The 19,230-nt window shown below is 42.3% G+C and overlaps 1 protein-coding gene across 1 annotated transcript in view; it reads left to right on the top strand.

Moving 5' to 3' along the window:
• The first annotated feature begins 144 nt into the window (after window positions 1–144).
• The window catches only part of LOC138970599 (uncharacterized), a 142,719-nt gene continuing 123,633 nt past the window's right edge, over window positions 145–19,230 (top strand). Inside the window, exons 1-4 of the mRNA XM_070343064.1 lie at window positions 145–402; window positions 923–1,852; window positions 8,983–9,057; window positions 16,348–16,578. Coding sequence (XP_070199165.1) covers window positions 336–402; window positions 923–1,852; window positions 8,983–9,057; window positions 16,348–16,578 — 1,303 coding nt within the window. The 5' untranslated portion in view covers window positions 145–335. The remainder of the gene's footprint in view (window positions 403–922; window positions 1,853–8,982; window positions 9,058–16,347; window positions 16,579–19,230) is intronic.

Consider the following 19,230-nt stretch of genomic DNA (forward strand, 5'->3'; position numbering starts at 1 on the left):
AGACTGAAGACCACTGGCACTGGCCACTGCCACTGCTAACTTGGGACTTCAAGGCTGGCCGAAACTATGCAACCAGGGTGACATATGATGACGTCATGATTCTCTTCAACTTCTTATTACGTAATTTTGTGTCTGTGACAAACATCATGGAAGTCGGCCACACGCTGCACTGAACGTGTTTCCCTTTTGTCGACTTCAATGCCAAGCTCTGCTTTATCTGCAGTCTTTCCCAGTGGTCTACTTCGTTGCTTGTACACGGAGCAGTGCGCCGAAGCATCAACAGCGATGATAACTGATTTTCAGCCCTAGAGTGCTTAACTGCAACAGAGATTGACATGGGTCGCCCGGTGTCGATTTTAGTTCTGTTGGCAATGCTGAAAGCTCTACACGTTGTCAGTGTTGGTAAGTAAAGAATCGTGGAAGGACTTTGTTTTTCTGTTCCTTTCCAGCATGTTGCTCCCCGTTTACTTTCCCTTGGACACTGCAACGATCCAGTCAATACATTTCGCACTTTGTTTCCCTGTGATAATGATCACGACGCGTATGCTAGTTGTGTAAGCTATGATGATGATGATGATGATGATGATGATGATGATGATGATGATGATTTGACAATGATGATGCCGACGGCGATTATGATGACGACGACGACGACGATGAGTATGGGGAGTAAGAGGATGAGCAAGAAGAGGACATCCATTTGTCTGTAACTGCCCACAGCAGAAACACTACGTACTTGCAGGTCGAGGGAAAAGGACTTGAAGAACAAAACACAAGATTGAGTAGACTGACCGATTCCTTATCATTCCAAATTGTTACAGCAGTAGGGATCAACTTGTCTTTTCTTTTCTTTGTCTTGTCAAGAAATTAAACATGTTCGGCGTATACAGCATGGCTTGCTTCTTTCTTTTGATAATTTCAGGAACCGACAGAGGAGAGCAAAATATGACAAAAGCCGAGCTACGTGGACAGGGAACTGAGGTCACCCCTATGCGAAATGCAGCCGTCACAGTCAAGGATGAATGGAGCAGACGACCACCCGGCATGGCTGTTGAAGAGGATGACAAAAGATGGTCCCACGACACAGGCAACACCACCACCAACACCACATTGCTCTATCCGCCAGCTCAACACCACGACACAGGCAACAACACCACCAACACCACATTGCTCTATCCGCCAGCTCAACACCACAACACGGGCAACTCCACCACCAACACCACATTGCTCTATCCGCCAGCTCAACACCACAGCGATTCAAGTAACGCGCCTGAGACACCTAATCCCGCTGCTCTCACTGACCATAGACTGGAAGACTGGTCGGGCAACCTGTTTGACAAATCTTCCGTGACACCAGGTGTCAGAGACACGGAAGAAGAGAGAGGCAGTGCGGGTAAGCTGTCTGACATGACATCAGATGACAATGGCACGGGAGAAGAGAGAAGTTGGTCGGGCAACCCGTCTGACAAATCTTCCATGACATCAGATGGTAGAGACACGGGAGAAAAGAGAAGCTGGTCTGACACCACACCACAAAAAGCACTGACCACATCGCGTCCAGCACTTGAGGCCGAGGCGACAAGAGAGGTGACGAAGCAACACCACTGGGAAGACGCCGCTCGTGACAGCACGACTACAGCTCGGCGCAAAGAAGACGCTAGGCAGCGGATGGAGTGGTTGAAGACGATGAATCACAACGAGCGGATGGAGCAGTTGAAGACAATGCATCTCAACGTGTCAAGCGCGCGGCGTGACGACGAGGCAGAGAGGCGTGGAGTGACGAAGCGGAGCTGGGAGCACTCTGATGAGCTCGCACAGAGGAAGATGCGGCAAGCGATTTACGGCGATACCGGTATTGTTTGTTTGTCTCTCTGTTTGTAGACCAGATCGTGAGTGTCGCGATTTCAGACTTACGCCAGTAATGTTAGTGTCTCAGTCTGTTAGTAATAGTGTCTGTGTGCGTTTAGATGATAATGAGTCAGAATGTAATATGAGATCCATGCGTGACGGCCATTACTGTTTTGACTTTTATTAATTATATCGTCCGTGTGTGGTTAGAAGATCGTGAATGTAATGGACCCCCAGACTTACGGCAATAACGGTATTGGCAGTCTATCTGTTTTTGAATTTTCAATAACGGTATTGACTTTCAGTTATATTACAACGGTCTAGGGGCACTATGTGCAGCCAAGACGTGTACCTGTTCGTGTAGCTATTACGTCACTCGTGCAGGTACTGAAAACTCAACTCACTCAACTCAATGCCCGTCACTCCTGTCAGGGTATGGGCCGCCAACAAATTCCTTCTGTTGTTGACGTTTCTGTAGCGAAGTCTTTTTTACAAGGAGGGGGTGCTAACCCCACGCCCAACCCTCCTCCTTTTTCAGCCGGGCTTGGGACCGTCCTTGGCGGAGTTAGGTACTGAAAACTCGGGCCATATTCTCGACACCTGAAATTGCAACGCCTAGCAAACGATCAACTCGCAGACGGTCACGGATATTAAGATTTTGTTAATGTGTGTGTATATAATGTTTGACTATCCTGAGTAATTGGTGAGCTTTAGTTGTGAGAAAGCAAAAACGACCTTAACGTTTCAGGTTATCTCGGATACATTTGAAATTGAAGCTAAAACATTGAATCTGTAATGGTTTGATGATCTCCCGACATGATCCCCGTTTGGTTGATCATCGTTTAATGTTGGGGTCACAGCGGGGTCGTGTTATATTCCTTTTCGTTTTTTTGTTTTCGTTTTTTGGCTCACGTAAGTGTAGCCTATGCGATCGTAACTTTGTCTGTCTGTGCGTGCGTGCGTGCGTGCGTGCGTGCGTACGTCTGTGCGTGTGTATGTCTGTGGTAGAAACTCTAACATTTGAAGACGTCACATTACATTGACGTCACATTATGACGTAAGAGGGTTAGACGTCACGCGAAGGAAGTACTGACAGTCTCGGTCATTATTATTTTGAGCGCGCCGAGACTAGTTGGCAGTCGTGTCCTTGTAAGTAGGCTACATGCAGATAGTCCTTACGGCAGGGCAATAACCCCTTGAAAAATACCTCGGAAAATGTTTTAATGGTTTTGGGTAGTTTAACTCCTGAAGTTTACAAATCCGCAGGATGACATCTTTAAATCCTTGGGCAAATTGAGACAAAATTAATTATACGAAAATTAGCAAATGTTGATTTGTTTGTTAAGATACAAAAGGCATTCCATAGAAAAAAGGGCTAGAATGGCGTCATAACTTCATGACGTCGGGAAAACGTAATGAGTAATATGACGACACGTACAGTATGGCCTGTAGTGTTGTCCGTGTCCGTACTTGAGCTCCTCTTCCAAGACAAAAACAAAGGCATTTGACGTGTTTCATTCTGCTAAATGGAAACAATTTGCACATGAGTGTGTATGGAATTACATCCAGGCTGAGAAGATGTGAAACCTGTGTTATTCGTGGACTTGCGATTAGTGCGTATGGTGTTCCAAAGCACAGGTTTCACTGTCGAAGATAAAACTTGTAAATTGATCTTACAAAATGGCGGGCGATGATCAAAGAACATCGTGAGAGACTAGTTTTCTCCGATTTGATTGTTTACCAGACGATAGAGCTATTTTAGATGGAAGCGTATGCCATCTGGTGACAGCTGTTCATTAACCAGTGTGTTCGTAGGAGTGCTTGATTTCTCTGCAGAAGCCGGGATCCATGCGTGAAAATCGGTGAAGTCTTTCAGCAAATGTCGCAGTTTGTAAGCGAGTGCTACAGGTGCAAAATCTCAAATAACATATCACGTGAGAGATATGAAACCTGGCTAGCTAGAACCTCCAAGCACCAGTCCACATAAATCAAAAACTACCGCCCACATCAGCCCATTGCTGAACGTCCATCTGAAAAGGGCTGTATTGCAATTCTACGGGGATCTTCCAAATCTTGATCCAGTTGACTTCGGGTGGTTGTAGGATGGGCAGAAAACCGCCTGGAGTAGAACCTACACCAACTGAAGTCATGCTAATTTTGAAGTGTGGCTGTGGAGAAATTTACCATGTGCAACAGCATGCTGTGGTTGCGCAGTCGGTCAATGTGCGTGTGCCATCTTTATATGTCGATGTCTACTCCTTGGAAATTGCACAAATCCGCACTGGTCATCCATCGTAGTCATCCGCACTGGGCATGTGCAACAGTCACCTTCACTGGTCACCCGCACTGGTCATCTGGATCGGTCATCCACACTGGTCATCCTTTGCGGTCATCCGCACTGGTCATCCTTTTGTGATCATCCGCATCGGTCATCCGCACTATTCATCCTTCATGATCATCTGCACTGGTCATCCGCACAGGTCATCCTTCATGATAATCTGCACTGGTCATTCGCAAAGGTCATCCTTCATGATCATCTGCACTGGTCATCTGCACTAGTCATCGTTCATGATAATCTGCACTGGTCATCCGCACTAATCATCCGCACTCGTCATCCGCACTCGTCATCCGCACTGGTCATTTTTCATGATCATCTGCACTGGACATCCGCACCGATAATCCGCACTGGTCATCTGCACTGGTCATCCTTCATGGTCATTTGCACAGGTCATCCACACTGGTCATCCGCACTGGCAATTCTCACCGGTCACCCGTACTGGTAATCTACATGACATCCTGCGTAATCATCGGGCGTGGTCATTTATTGGTCATCAGGCATAGTCATCCGCTACCATTTCGGCAATTGAAAAAAGGATCGATGGTGGCTGCCCTCAAGCTGGAAACTCACTGCATGACCATGTCATCTTGTGTGGTAAACCAGCGTGGTCATCCCGCCTGGTCATCTGGAGTGGTAAACTACACATCATCCTGTGTGGTCATCGGCGAGGTAAAGTGCATACTAACCAGTATCCCTGGTTCGTCGCCATGACCTTTACGTTATGAGATAGAGGTCTTTTGTATGTGATACATGGTACATCAGGTTTAGCCTCTTGACATGACGCCTAATACACCCCCTCGGGGCGTCACTAACTGACACAACACTGTGTATATATGGTGTCAAAAGGGATTTCATATGCCGAATCGCTTGGCGCTGTGACACCTTACAAGGCCTTTCGTCTGATGTATACATTCCTCACTTGACTAGATCTTCTTAAAAAAAGAGCACACGATAACTTTAAGTAATGCTGGGTATTACAGCCACTTTTCCAGGATTAAGTTGTTGTCTGCTTGCTCACCGACCAAGTCACTCATTGATTCTGGAACCCACCAGGATGGTAGGGTCACTTCAACGACGAGCGCTTCATAAGCTGTCTCCACCTCTGGCGGCTGTGAGCAATTTTTGGGAAGTTGCAAAACATTTCCCAATCCACTCTGTAATGATATCTGTCCCTCTGTTCATTTGTCTTCTCTATCTTCTCTTTCCGCGCACCATACCCTGTAAGATGGTCTTGGAGAGCCCGCCTGTTCTTGTTACATGGCCATACAATCTCAGCTTCGTCTTCTTGACAGTGATCTTTGTGATGCACGTGCTAAGTGATGGTTTTGCAGACATTAAAATATATGACCTTGAAATTGTTTGACCTTGAAAACGTGTGACCTTCAGTGTTGGTGAACGTTTTTATTCATGGCAAGTTTTAAGAAGATGAACACATTTCGTCATTTTATCTTCAAAAATAGTATAATCCTTTATCATGAATAAACATTTGACATTCATATGACCTTGAAATGCGATGAAGGTCAAGCAAAGTGCAACAGTAATCAAAGCCCACAACACATATAAGCTTAAACCATTAGCTGTAACTGAAAAAATATTTTGCTAAAACTAACTATATCATCCTGCTCCGTCAACCAGTTTTAACGGTCCCTCAACAGACCAGCCATTCGGGTTATAGTGTCTGCTAATCATGTAACTGTTGTTATGCATATTAACTCCCGTTTTATCTCCCGGAAAACATAAATAAATACAGTTCCGCTAGTTTATAGCATGCAGTTTCGACTATTTTGCAGTCTGGAATCCATCTTGTCCGCCATCTTGAATACATCAAAATGCCCAAGGATGACAGAATGTCATCCGTCGGATCTGTAATCTACAGACATCACAGAGTTCAAAACACTCAAAACATTCTCCGATGTATTTTTTGAGGGGTTAAGGTCAAAATCGGGAAATGACGACCTGACTAAGACAGACAGATCTAGATCTAGTGTCTCGCTTTCTTGCACAGTTTCACCTATGCTCTTTCTGTGTGTGTGTGTGTGTGTGTGTGTGACGGAGTGATTGAGTTTGTGTTACTGTTTGTCGATTTCTTACGTGAGCCTTGATGGCTTCGCCTCTTGTTTAAACATTTTGTGTCATCGATTACACACAACTATCCCTTAAAGTGTGAAGGGAATGGAACGAGCATTCTGTGAATCTGCTCACATGTAAAGTTGGTGATGAAAAAGACATAGCTGATTATTTTGATTTACTTCCATTTAAGTTTAGTAGACACTTTTCTCTGTGTATTATTTCAAGGGAGGTGGCGTTTGTCAGATACGGAATGCTGTTAACCCGTGATTTGTAAAAATATATAAACATTTTACAAATCACGTCGAACATAAAACCGCGATTTGTAAAAATGTAAAAATATCGCATTCCACAAAGTAATACATGCCTTTTATTATTGTTAGTACTAGCAGTCAGGCCCGGCTTCGCCCGGGTGTTTCTGCTCTCCCCTCTCTCAGAAACCTCTCGAATCTTATTCCAATGACGAATGTGGATAAGAAAAATGACAGTGTGAGCTCATACATTTGGATGTATAGGCAAGGCAAGTTTTTATTTGGTTCAACGTGTTCTTCGTGATTTGTTTACCCCTTCTCACACCCACTGAAGTTACCGTCTGATCAAAGCACGCATACCTCATGAGTGAGCGCGTCATACCTTTTTGAACAGGGGAGAGAAATCTGTAAATTCTCGTGATCTTTCACTGAGGCGATCGTTTCGTAAACATTATTCGCGATGATCTGGAAGGCAGGGAGAGGGGGCAGGGTTAGTGTGTGTGTGTGTGTGTGTGTGTGTGTGTGTGTGGGGGGGGGGGGGCGGCGGGATGATAGCGGGCGGGGGGTAGCCCTTGAGAATGACACGGTATACTGGTTTGATGAGAGTTACCTCCCTTCCGTGGGTGACAAAGCATGGCTTACCTCCCTTGCACTATATAGACTGTATTGATAGATGGGGAGGGTAATTATCCGAGGAAGGAAACAATGTCTGGAGAAACTAAAACCCAGGTGCACATTTGTGGGTCCAGGGCAGTGTGCGTGCAAAATATCTTGTGCTTATCTTTTGCCATCTCTGAGGTATGGCGACCACAGACAGACAGACACACACACACACACACACAGACAGACAGACACTCTCTTTTATTTATATGTATAGATAGATAGATGTATAGATTTGCTGTTTTGAGCCTCTATGCGGGGTGGTGGGGGTTGTTTCGGGCCGGATAGGTAAAATATTACGATTTTTAGCATAAAAAAAGAAAACAAATCCAGCCTGCCAGTTGGGGGGGGGGGGGGGGGGGGGTAGCTCAGTTGGTAGAGCACTGGACTTGTGATTGTAGGGTTGCAGGTTCGAATTCATGTTCCACCCCCGTGTCACCACTGTGGCACGTAAAAGGCGTCGGTCATTCTGCCATAAGTGCAGGTGGCTGATTACACCAAAACACGAATACACCTGGGAAGCGCGACTCTGTTGCTGCTAGCTTTCCACTGGGAGGAAGCGACCCGAATTTTCCAGCAATTGGACAATAAAGTAATGAAAAAAGTGTAAACAAATCTAATAGATCAATTGACTTTGGGGTAGCGCAACTCTGTTGCTGCTAGCTTTCCATAGGGGGGAAGCGACACGAATTTCTCAGCGATGGGACAATAAAGAAATGAAATGAATAACAAAATCTAATAGATCCCTTGAGTTTGGGGTCGCGCGACTATGTTGCTGCTCGCTTTCCACTGGGAGGAAGCGACCCAAATTTCTCAGCGATGGGAAAATACAGAAATGAAAAAAATAAAAAAATTCAAATAGATCCCTTGACTTTGGGGTCGCGCAACTCTGTTGCTGCTAGCTTTCCATAGGGGTGAAGCGACACGAATTTCTCAGCGATGGGACAATAAAGAAATGAAATGAATAACAAAATCTAATAGATCCCTTGACTTTTGGGGTAGCGCGACTATGTTGCTGCTCGCTTTCCACTGGGAGGAAGCAACCCGAATTTTCCAGCGATTGGACAATAAAGTAGTGAAAAAAGTGTGAAAAAATCTAATAGATCCCTTGACTTTGGGGTCGCGCGACTCTGTTGATGCTCGCTTTCCACTGGGAGGAAGCGACCCGAATTTCCCAGGGATGGGACAAAACAGAAATGAAAAAAAATCCAAAAAATCTAATAGATCCCTTTACTTTGGGGTAGCGCGACTCTGTTGCTGCTCGCTTTCCACTGGGAGGAAGCGACCCAAATTTCCCAGCGATGGGACAATACAAAAATGAAAAAAATCAAAAAATCTAATAGATTCCTTGACTTTGGGGTCGCGCGACTCTGTTGCTGCTCGCTTTCCACTGGGAGGAAGCGACCCGAATTTCCCAGCGATGGGACAATACAGAAATGAAAAAAAATCCCAAAAATCTAATAGATCCCTTGACTTTGGGGTAGCGCGACTTTGTTGCTGCTAGCTTTCCACTTGGAGGAAGCGACCCAAATTTCCCAGCGATGGGACAATCTAGTAATGAAAAAAAAATCAAAAGAATCTAATAGTAATAGATCCCTTGACTTTGGAGATGACAAGAAAATATCGGGCGCATTTACGGCATTTGTCAAACATTTGTAAAATGTTTTACATTTTTACAAATCACGGGTTAACAAACGCTAACAATGTTACTTGGGGTTGCTGAATACCTTGACGCCGAATTGCACCTTGCCGAGAAAAGGGTCACAGGTTTGCTCGCTACCATTTGACTTTGGGTGTCTTTTCCCCGTTTTTCTTCAGAGATTGACAAGTCGTATGAAAAGTGGGATTGTGTCTGCCCACGTTGCCGTTCGCCCCGGAAGAGACACAACCTGGGTAAGTAATTTCTTGTTTACGGTGTGCTTCGAGGGACAGTGCTTGTCGCAGTTCTCTGTCCAGATCCCCTGTGTCTTTCTCTCCAGCTTCGATCGCCTATCCATTTAGAACATTACCGAGTTTAATGTTGCAAAGTCAAGTCAATATTTATTTTTTTAAAACCTAGGGTTACATGAATTCTATTTTTTTTTAAATTGCAATAAACACGACAAAAAAGAGATGTAATAATGAGACACAACACTTCAAAGAAACGCGACGGGACAATGATAACATGGCTGGCTGACTATTAGGGTTTAACGTCCTCTATATTGGGACAGGTATTGGTAATACGTTGAAGATATGGTGTGATACTTTGATTCGAGCAAGCCCGCTGTGGCTGTCTTCTTCGACACACCAGCATTGGGTTTGTCTCGTCAAAGTATCGAAATACGATCATGATAATCGGAGACGAGAGATGATGCATGCGTGTCTTCGTGTTTTCCAAGCCCTGAGAATTTCGCTGTGAACGTGGGATCTTTTTTTCGTGCGCATGTGTGCACACGGGGGTGTTCGGACACCGAAGAGAGTCTGTACAAAGTTGACTCCGAGAAATAAATCTCTCGCCGAACGTGGGGATCGAACCCACGCTGATAACGACCAACTGGCTACAAAAGCCAGCGCGCTACCAACTGAGCTACGTCCCCGCCCGTGATAACATGTGTACCGTGAGTCGAATAGCATGGTGTGCAATGTTATTGTTCATAGTCCGATTGTTTGGCAACAGAGTGGTTTTTTTTTAATATCTTTCCACTAAAGCACAGATGGGAAAAGTTCAACAACACGTGTAGTGTAGAGATCTGGGTCAGCGAAGAAAAGTCAGTGTTCTTGGTGGCACGTGAAGTCCGTGTCCGTCAGCAGCGTCAAGCGTGTAGGCGTGGCCGGCTCACCGCCACTGAGAGTCACTGCAGTCTAGCATGACATGGCAACACGCCTCGATGTGTTGCTGTCTATTTGATCGGCGTACCTAATCGGGTCAACATCACACCATCGTCTTAAACAGCTCAGGGTATTGCTGTATCGGCGATCAGTTTCTTCCGTTTCTTCAGTAAAATAGAACCAGTTTTCAACAACACCTTCTCTCAGTCCATACTGAAACACCATAGCGATGATCAAGGACAACTTTTCTTACAACAGGTGTCACGGCACCATCTAAGACTGCCCCTCTTTCCTTTGGTTCGTGCGATGACAAATAATGCGAAACCGCATCGCTCCGATCTTGCCAATAGTCTAAGAACTCGTCGGCCTCTAATGGTGTGTCCCTGGTGTCACACAACGTGTTGTCTGTATCATGGTCTTGTTCCATGACAGAATCAGGAGGTTCTTGTATTTATTTGACGGTGCTGTTGTCATCAGGGCGCTGAGCCGTATGGTTGGGTGGAGTTTCAAACACATTTTCCACAACACCGGACTCAGCGTTTCATTCAACACTTTGTTTACTTCGTGCGACTGACCTTTGACCTGGTGTTGTCTTGTCGCCGTACGCTGCACGTCACGCCTGAGTTCGCTCGGTGACTTGTGTCGGTAGCGTGCAAAGGTGACTGGTTCAGGCTTTTCAATGGTGGATGCTGAGTCACTATTCCATCTCAAGACGAGTGTCGTCGTTTTTCCTTTACCATGCACGTCCCATGAAGACAGGGAGCACTTCGTGGCCAGAGTCTGCAGAACTGACTCTAACGCAACTGGTAGTCCTGGAATTTCCATTGTGTAGGAACATAGGAAGAACTTTTTGATGAAAAAAGGGAGAGCTCAAAATCTAGCGACAAATGTATGTCTATCATTGTCCTGCAGGGTGAGTAAGCGTGAAGCCGAACAACCTGGAGTAAGGGAGGATAGGTACATGTAGTTATAACTTAATACCGCCTGAAACTGACCACAAACCGACGGTGTGGCATCCGAACCGTACGTCACACACGCTTGATAGCATCCGCCTCGGCCCGTCCGTTCGAAATACAGCTGGATCTATTCCAAACGGATGGCAATCATCCTCCAGCCAATGAGTGCACGTCTTTCAGTCGACACCCACTTTGCAAATGGCGGTCAGTTCAGCATCAAACAGGGGTGGGACTCTCTTGTGATGAAAAAGAGGCAATCCTTTTTTTTCTAGGGGGGTTCGGAGTCATACTCCCCCGAATACCTGATGTGTCAGTTGTATACAGCGGAAAAAAGGGATCACTCTTAAAACAAGCTTCCCGTTCCTGGTTTAGTGGAAATTCAAGTTGTTAGTTAGTTAGTTAATTGTTGCTTTTTGGGTCCAGCGGACCATATAGGCCAAATCAGGACCCCCTTCAAGTTGTTAAACTATGTTCGAGATTAAGCTTTTAATTAAACTTGAGATTCTCGAATACTACGATTTTTTAGATTTTTTATCACAATGCAAATCTAGAAATCTAGGTTTGAGCAAAGGGCACACATGACACAGATCCAAGACGCAAAGAAACATACAAAGACGTAGGCCCTAGTGTAAAGCAGGAAACCGATGAGTGACCATCAGTCGTTCAGAAGTTGAGTTGCTTGCCTTCATCACGGTGTCTGTCGTGGTGCTTTTGTTGCTTCCAGGAGATAATCAAAATGAAGCGGTTCTAACCTCAAGAACACGTTGTACTCATTTTCATTTTTCTTCAGACAAAGTACAGAACGTCCATTGTCGTCGCGCCAAGCACGGTCTGATGTCGGTCAACATAACCTCTGATTATTTTAGCCTTCTCCTCTCACGTCTTTGATATTCGCACCATAATGGGTAAACCAACCTTCACCTCGTACGTCTCAGGAGCAAGGTGTGGCAAGCGTTCCGTTCCTCTGAGACGGCCAGGTCTGACCCGTCCGCCTCAAACGTACGTGCGAAACCGATCGTGTATCTTGGCCTTTAGGATTCATATGTCCGGTTGTATGGCCGGCCGTCCGGCCGTGGACAAAAAACTTAACTTTGAGGTTATCTCGAAAGTTTTTAAAGCTAGCTCTCTGAAACTCTGCAGATTTTTAGAGTTTGATGATTTCACGAAGTGACCCCAATTTGGTTGACCCTCGTCAAATTTGGGGGTCACATCGGGGTCATGTTCGTTTCATAAAAACTTAACATTGAGGTTATCTCTGGTGTTTTTGAAGCTAGAGCTTTGATACTATGCACACATCTAGATTTTGCTAATCTACCAACTTGACGTAAGTTTGATTAACCCTCGTCAAGTTTTGGATTCACAGGGGGTCATGTGCGATTCATGATAACTTAACATTGGGGGTATCTCGGGCATTTTTGAACCTGTAGCTTTGAACACTTCAAGGGTTTAATTGATATTCTACCGACGTGACCTAGTTTGGTTGACCTCCGTGAAATATTTGGGTCACAGCGGGGTCATGTTTGTAAAAGATTTACAGAGATGTTTTCTCCTTTACTGTGAGAGCAAAAGCCTTCACATTTCAGGTAATTGTAGATGTTGGTGATCCGCAGACATGACCCAAATTTGTTTTCATCACATTAATTTTTAGAGTCCCAGCATGAAAATGTTTGCTGGAAAAGATTTTCACCACTGAAAATATCCACTGAGCTATCAAGGATATATACGTCTTGACCTCATTTTGCTATGATGTCATTTGTTTGATTTGGTTAACCTCTTTGCCAAACTCTTGGTTATGAAATCATGTTTATGATGTCATAGTGTCAAAAATGAGGTCACTCAAGTGTCTGACTATTCATATTTTGTCTGGGTTTGCCAAAAGCAATTTGTTATTTGGGAAAGAAAATGAGTAATCATTATGTAATGCTGCGTCGCCCAAAACAAATAACGGTTTTGGGTGTGACGAAAACAAGAACAGGGCCGGAGTGCTATGTTAATTATGAGCAGTTCTTCCACACCCATTTAAAAAATATGACACTACCAGCATGTTCCCGCATATTGAGCCAGAATTTTTTGTTTGGGCAAATCGACGTTGCAGTTCCGGAGCAAATGATCAAAATTACTTTGCGAATTTGCGTTCAAACGTGTTTTTCCCATAATATAACGATGCACAGGTCGAACATATGGCCAAGAACAAATCTATGGTACTTCGAAGAAAGAAGAATAACAACATTCTTGTCCATACGACTTGCAATTTACCGTGTGCGCTATAAAATCTCCCTACCTTCAAAGCAGACGAAAAGCAGACATCTTCATTTACTTCCAAGGGAGAAATCGTTGGTCATAAAGTCTTGCAGGACCCAAACATACTTTTGCACGCTTTCTTTTCTTTTCATATTCAGTTGCTTCGCAAAAATGAAATGTCATTGGTTTTCTCAACTTGTCAAGTCAGTCTAAACGACCGCAGAACACAGAACTGGGAAATGACACTGATTGAAATACGAAAGATCTCCGATGACGAAAGTATAAATGACGTCATCTGGTCACACCTATCTCGAGAACTAAGCGTCGCTCAGAACTAGCGTCCTTCCATTTATAAATGATTCTTGTTAAAGTGAACAGCTCAGATCATGGGTCAATAAAGTGTTACACAGATGGTCAAAATTAAAGTACAAGATATTGCACTGGAAGTGGAACTACACTGTTGCTTAGTGTCTGTATGAAGCTACAAGGTGAAAATAGAAAAAGAAAAATTCGATTCTTGACTTTGATGGGCTTTTTCTGCTCGTAAGCACACATTCTTCTACTCATCACAGCATGCCCCATTATTGAGTTTAAAACACCAATTAAATTTGTTTTGAATAAAACTCACAATTTTACAATAAGAATTTAGAGACCTGAATCAATTAGGTATATCCTACTTAGTTTGACTTTTGCAAAACTAAGTAATTACACATTTAATTGAATCAGTCAGACAGACGGAGACATAGAGAGACAGACAGAGGGCAAACAGAAATCTGAGAAAGAAACCCCTTTAAAAATGTTACCATGTTTGAAATGAAACATCGCAAGGTGAAGCCATAATTCATCACCTTTCAGTATGACGTCATGAGCGTGTTCCACACTTGAAATGACGTGTTTTTATCATGTTGTCAGCTGCACGGAGCTTGGAAGTATAATTTCCATTCAACGATCCGAGTTTGTTAAGCTTTAGCCTATTTTCAACGTCAAACACCATGAAACTATATATATTTGGAATCAGAAAATGGTAAGGAATAGATAGAAGTTGTTTTTAAGTGTCTTTTTTCATAAATAAAGATAGTGGTTATTTATCGGTTTTCTTCATTTTTAAGCATAATTATCAATACAAAACAACAAAACTATATAGTTTTAGATACAGGACGCAATAGGGAATACACCAATATAAATTTTTTGTTTCAAATATTAGTTTTTAAAAATTTGAAAAAATGACATATTTCGAACAAACATTTCAATAACAAAACTTTAAGTGACCAAACTGAAATGCAATCCCATAATCCGGCCTAGATCTGAGATTGTGTGATAAGAAATTCGATCAAATTGATGAAAAACTGTAACTGTGAAAGTGCTGCCTCGACCTTTTGGCAAACGGTAAAATATGACGTCATCAAACTGTCCTATCAATAAACGGAAAAACCTTCTATGAGAAAATCCAGTCAAAAATATCCATATCAAATTTCATAAAGATCCACTCCGTAGTTTTTGAGATATGATCTGCAGTGTGAAAAAACGCCCATAACGCCCAAAACGCAAACTCATTTGTCATGATTTGGTCGTGTTCTGCTGATACTATAATGTTTTTCTTTCCTAAAACACACTATAATAGTAGCCTTTCCCAATGTCTATGCTAAAACTGACTTGTCTGTGTTGTCAATGAGTTTGCTACAGTGTGAGAACACAATCTCACGCCCATAACACTGTGACACGAAAACTCATTTGGTCGTGTTCTGCCGATACTGTAATGTTTTTCTTTCTTAAAACACACTATAATAGTAGCCCTTCCCAAATGCAATGCTAAAAATGACTGGTTTGTGTTGTCAATGATTTTCTGCGAGAATGCGATCTATCTGTTTGTCGCAAAGACCGTGTGACACGAAAGTTATGAGCGGAAGACAAATCTGCTGAGTGCAATTACGTTTCAGAAGATAGTTGGTTAAAACAGTTTATCACTCAGACACGCAAAGGAACACTATAACTTTATTATTCAGGCCACATTTGCTTTCCTTTGTCATGTATGAAAGTACTGGCCTTGGTTGAAGAAAGTGACCTGTCGCTGTGCAACAAATTTGTCGCCATTTTCCGCCGTGTTTTGTAAATAAAACGTGTTTTCTACCCACACATACAAAACGATGCTGTTGGTTCTTTTTATTTTCTTATTGTTTGATTCATGCTTAGCAGTTTAGTATGCTTTGTTTTCTTCTCAATTCAATGGATGGCTATAAAATAAGCATTTAAATGTGAAGGTGTTAAAATTACCCATGATCTGAGCTGTTCACTAAAATAAAATGTCTTTTTTTCTGGTGTTGGCGGTGGGAAGGAGGTTGGTTTGAATATATATATGTGAAATATTCGTACAGAACACATACGGATAAAGTTTGTGTCAATCAGTCGGGCGTGAAAGTTCTTTTGAACATGTTTTTATAAAGCTGGATCTACTTTTTCTCTTTCGGGGGGGGGGGGGGGGGGGGGGGACCTTTTTTAAGACCTACACAACTGTAACGGACATGACGAAGGGGAGTCGTATAAAGTATTATTTTGCTTTTCTTGTTCTCTGTGTGTTCCTAGAGGTATAGATTTAATCAAGAGCTACAGAGTTCTATTTTTCAAATATAAACGCTTTGTTTGTTAGTCTTTAAGACGGTGACATTCTCCAAAGGAAAGTGTTTTTGTTCATATAATGCGAAGTATTTTAGCCCTGTGTGGCAAGGAATTTACATGCATGTGCTAGACTATATGTTTGACTTCCTCAATCCAACGGGTTTAATCTGCTTTGACGAAAAAGTATCTATCAAAACTAAATAAAGTATCATAACGAACGGAAGTCCGCATTCCTGATACAGGAGAGCTGGGAGAAGCATATCGCTCGCTGTTAGAAATTCATTTATTCATTTGGCTTGGTTTAGGAACAGTTTTGAGAAAATCATTGCAGCGGTTTCTACATTAAAGTACAGCGAATGTCCCTTGAACTTCAAGACAGTTGCTCAGTCTTCAGCCTGGATCGTGATTGCGGGAAATGTTAATCACATGTTCATAGGAAATGCGAACTAGATTGCCGCTACAAGTACTGTTTGGCTGGCAACGGCAACGTTATGCTTGTATGTTTTAATTGCCATTTGTGGGATATTTTGTGAAATTCTAATGTTTTGCCCGTTTGTGTCCACAGCGAATGTTGCCTACAAGAAACCATCGTTTCAGAGATCCCTGTTGGAGAACTTGGCAGGGCCCTGCGGGGGTAACAATGGCAACGACGATTTTATTTTAAATTTCACACGCGAATATAACAACGGCTATCACAGCGATGAACATGATTATCGTGCTTGGTGGTGGGTTGATCTGAATGACTTCTACACCATCTCTACTGTCACCATTACTCTCAGAAACGAGAATTGGAAGGGTAAGTCCGTTAAGCTATTGCGTCGTATATCAATGTGGTGTGTCGATCGCATGAGCGGTCAAAAAGAGTTTTGTTTCAATTGTGAGGGGTACCATGAGAAAAAGGGCTATATTACAGGACTAAACCAGTGGATTCCTTCGAAACTTTTAGGATCGTATGCCTACATACGAGACGTACTGCGGGTACACTTGTTGACCATTTTAGGAATGTATACGGATTGTATGCAATCGTCCGGACAATGTTTTAAAACCCGTCACAGGTTTGTGGTGAAAACACACACCATGTCTTCGCATGTACACAGACATATTGATACAAGTCCTGCTACGTTCACCACTCCTCTCTATTCCTTTCCGTCCAGTGTACTTGCTCCTTTAAAAAAAAATCCACGTGGATGTAAAAGTGGCAAATACAAAGTGTGAAAGGTGACCTCCTTTCTTATGACGTATTTTTGATTTTGCAATCTCGCATATTACGCGATGACATAGTTTACGGAGGCCACTTTACTGAGGATTGCATGTTGGAAACGAATGATCTGCGCAGGGGAACTGCGCCACGAGTTGCACGTGCACTTTGCGATTGTTCATCCTATGAACCTCGGTCGCCGGAGTAGACTTGTCCAAAGTTACAGGTGAGTATAACTGATGATGGAGAAACCAAAAAAGGAAACCAAAATCCCATAAGTCTGATATGCGTGATGTCACATGTGAACAAATCTGGAATTCTGGCGGAAAATGTATTGTGATACGTTTTTATGAGAACGTGAATCATGCTGTCAAAAAACGCCATTTTTGAGGGTAGGCGTAGTCTTGAACATCTGACGTCATACCCAAATATTGCTCAGATTCCAGAAACACATTTTTAAGCAGAAGAAAGACTGATCTTCAAATACACGTATATTTCTGACCAAAAAACTGCTGTTTAAAATCTGGGCTTTACCACTGAAAAAATATCCTTAACTTGTTGTTCTCAGTGTAAGTACACCTACTTGTTCTCATACACTGTCACACATACTATAGGTATGCGGGGACCAGAACCAACGTTTTGGCACATGGGTTATTCTCCATAGCTGTGTACTATTTGTTTTACATGTATTTTCATTCCTCTAAATGATTATAACGTTTATTAGTTGGAATGTATTTTCTTTAATTTTTTTCAGTAATACTCCAGTTAGATAATGATACAGTGATGCATGGGGTTTTGGTTCTTGTGAACTTGCTACTAAACTTCAATAGCGTTTAAAAAAACACCAAGTCGCGTAAGGCGAAATAACTACATTTAGTCAAGCTGTGGAACTCACAAAATGAAACTGAACGTAGTCCGCCGCTAGTGCAAAAGGCAGTGAAAGTGACGAGCCTGTTTGGCGTGGTAGCGGTTGCGCTGTGCTTCATAGCACGCTTTACTGTACCTCTTTTCGTTTTAACTTTGTGAGCGTGTTTTTTATCCAAACATATCATATCTATATGTTTTTGGAATCAGGAACCGACAAGGAATAAGATGAAAGTGTTTTTAAATTGATTTAAAAAAAAATGTGATCATAATTTTTATATTTTTAATTTTCAGAGCTTGTTTTTAATCCAAATATAACATATTTATATGTTTTTGGAATCAGGGAATGATGAAGAATAAGATGAACGTAAATTTGGATCGTTTTATAATTTTTTATTTTTTTTAACAATTTTCAGATTTTTAATGACCAAAGTCATTAATTAATTTTTAAGCCACCAAGCTGAAATGCAATACCGAAGTCCGGCCTTCGTCGAAGATTGCTTGGCCAAAATTTCAATCAATTTGATTGAAAAATGAGGGTGTGACAGTGCCGCCTCAACTTTTACAAAAAGCCGGATATGACGTCATCAAAGGTATTTATCGAAAAAAAGAAAAAAATGTCCGGGGATATCATTCCCAGGAACTCTCATGTCAAATTTCATAAAGATCGGTCCAGTAGTTTGGTCTGAATCGCTCTACACACACACACAGACAGACAGACAGACAGACAGACAGACACACATACACCACAACCCTCGTCTCGATTCCCCCCTCTACGTTAAAACATTTAGTCAAAACTTGACTAAATATAAAAATCAACTCCAAATGCTATGATATTTGGTGAACTTGGAAGATATCCACTAGATGTTAATATGAAATGTAGAATGCTTTGCTATTGGTATAAACTGATTAGTCCTATTCATAACAATACATTTTCAAGTATTGTGTATTGCTTTACATATAAATTGTATATCAACAAGATGATTGAATCTAATTATTTATGTTTTATTGAAAAAAACTTAAATGAAATTGGTCTCTCTGGCCTTTGGACTTTTCAATAAAATGTTCAATACTCAAGCGCATGATTTAAAAAGAAAGTAAAAAGAAGCTTGTATGACCAGTATATCCATAAATGGTTTACAGAAATTGGAACAAAAAATATGTTTTGGAATTATCGAATGTTTAAAGATATTTTTGCATGTGAAGACTATGTCACACACCTGCCATATCAGCAATGTGTTTCAATGATGAAGTTTAGAACATTAAACAACAATTTGCCTGTACAGAAAGAACGTTCTCTTCATATCCCGAGGTCAGAAAGAATTTGCACCAAATGTGTATCACAAGACATAGGTGATGAATTCCATTATTTGTCTGTGATTTTTT

Source organism: Littorina saxatilis, linkage group LG7 (genome assembly GCF_037325665.1).
Source record: "Littorina saxatilis isolate snail1 linkage group LG7, US_GU_Lsax_2.0, whole genome shotgun sequence".
Lineage (NCBI taxonomy): Eukaryota > Metazoa > Mollusca > Gastropoda > Littorinimorpha > Littorinidae > Littorina > Littorina saxatilis.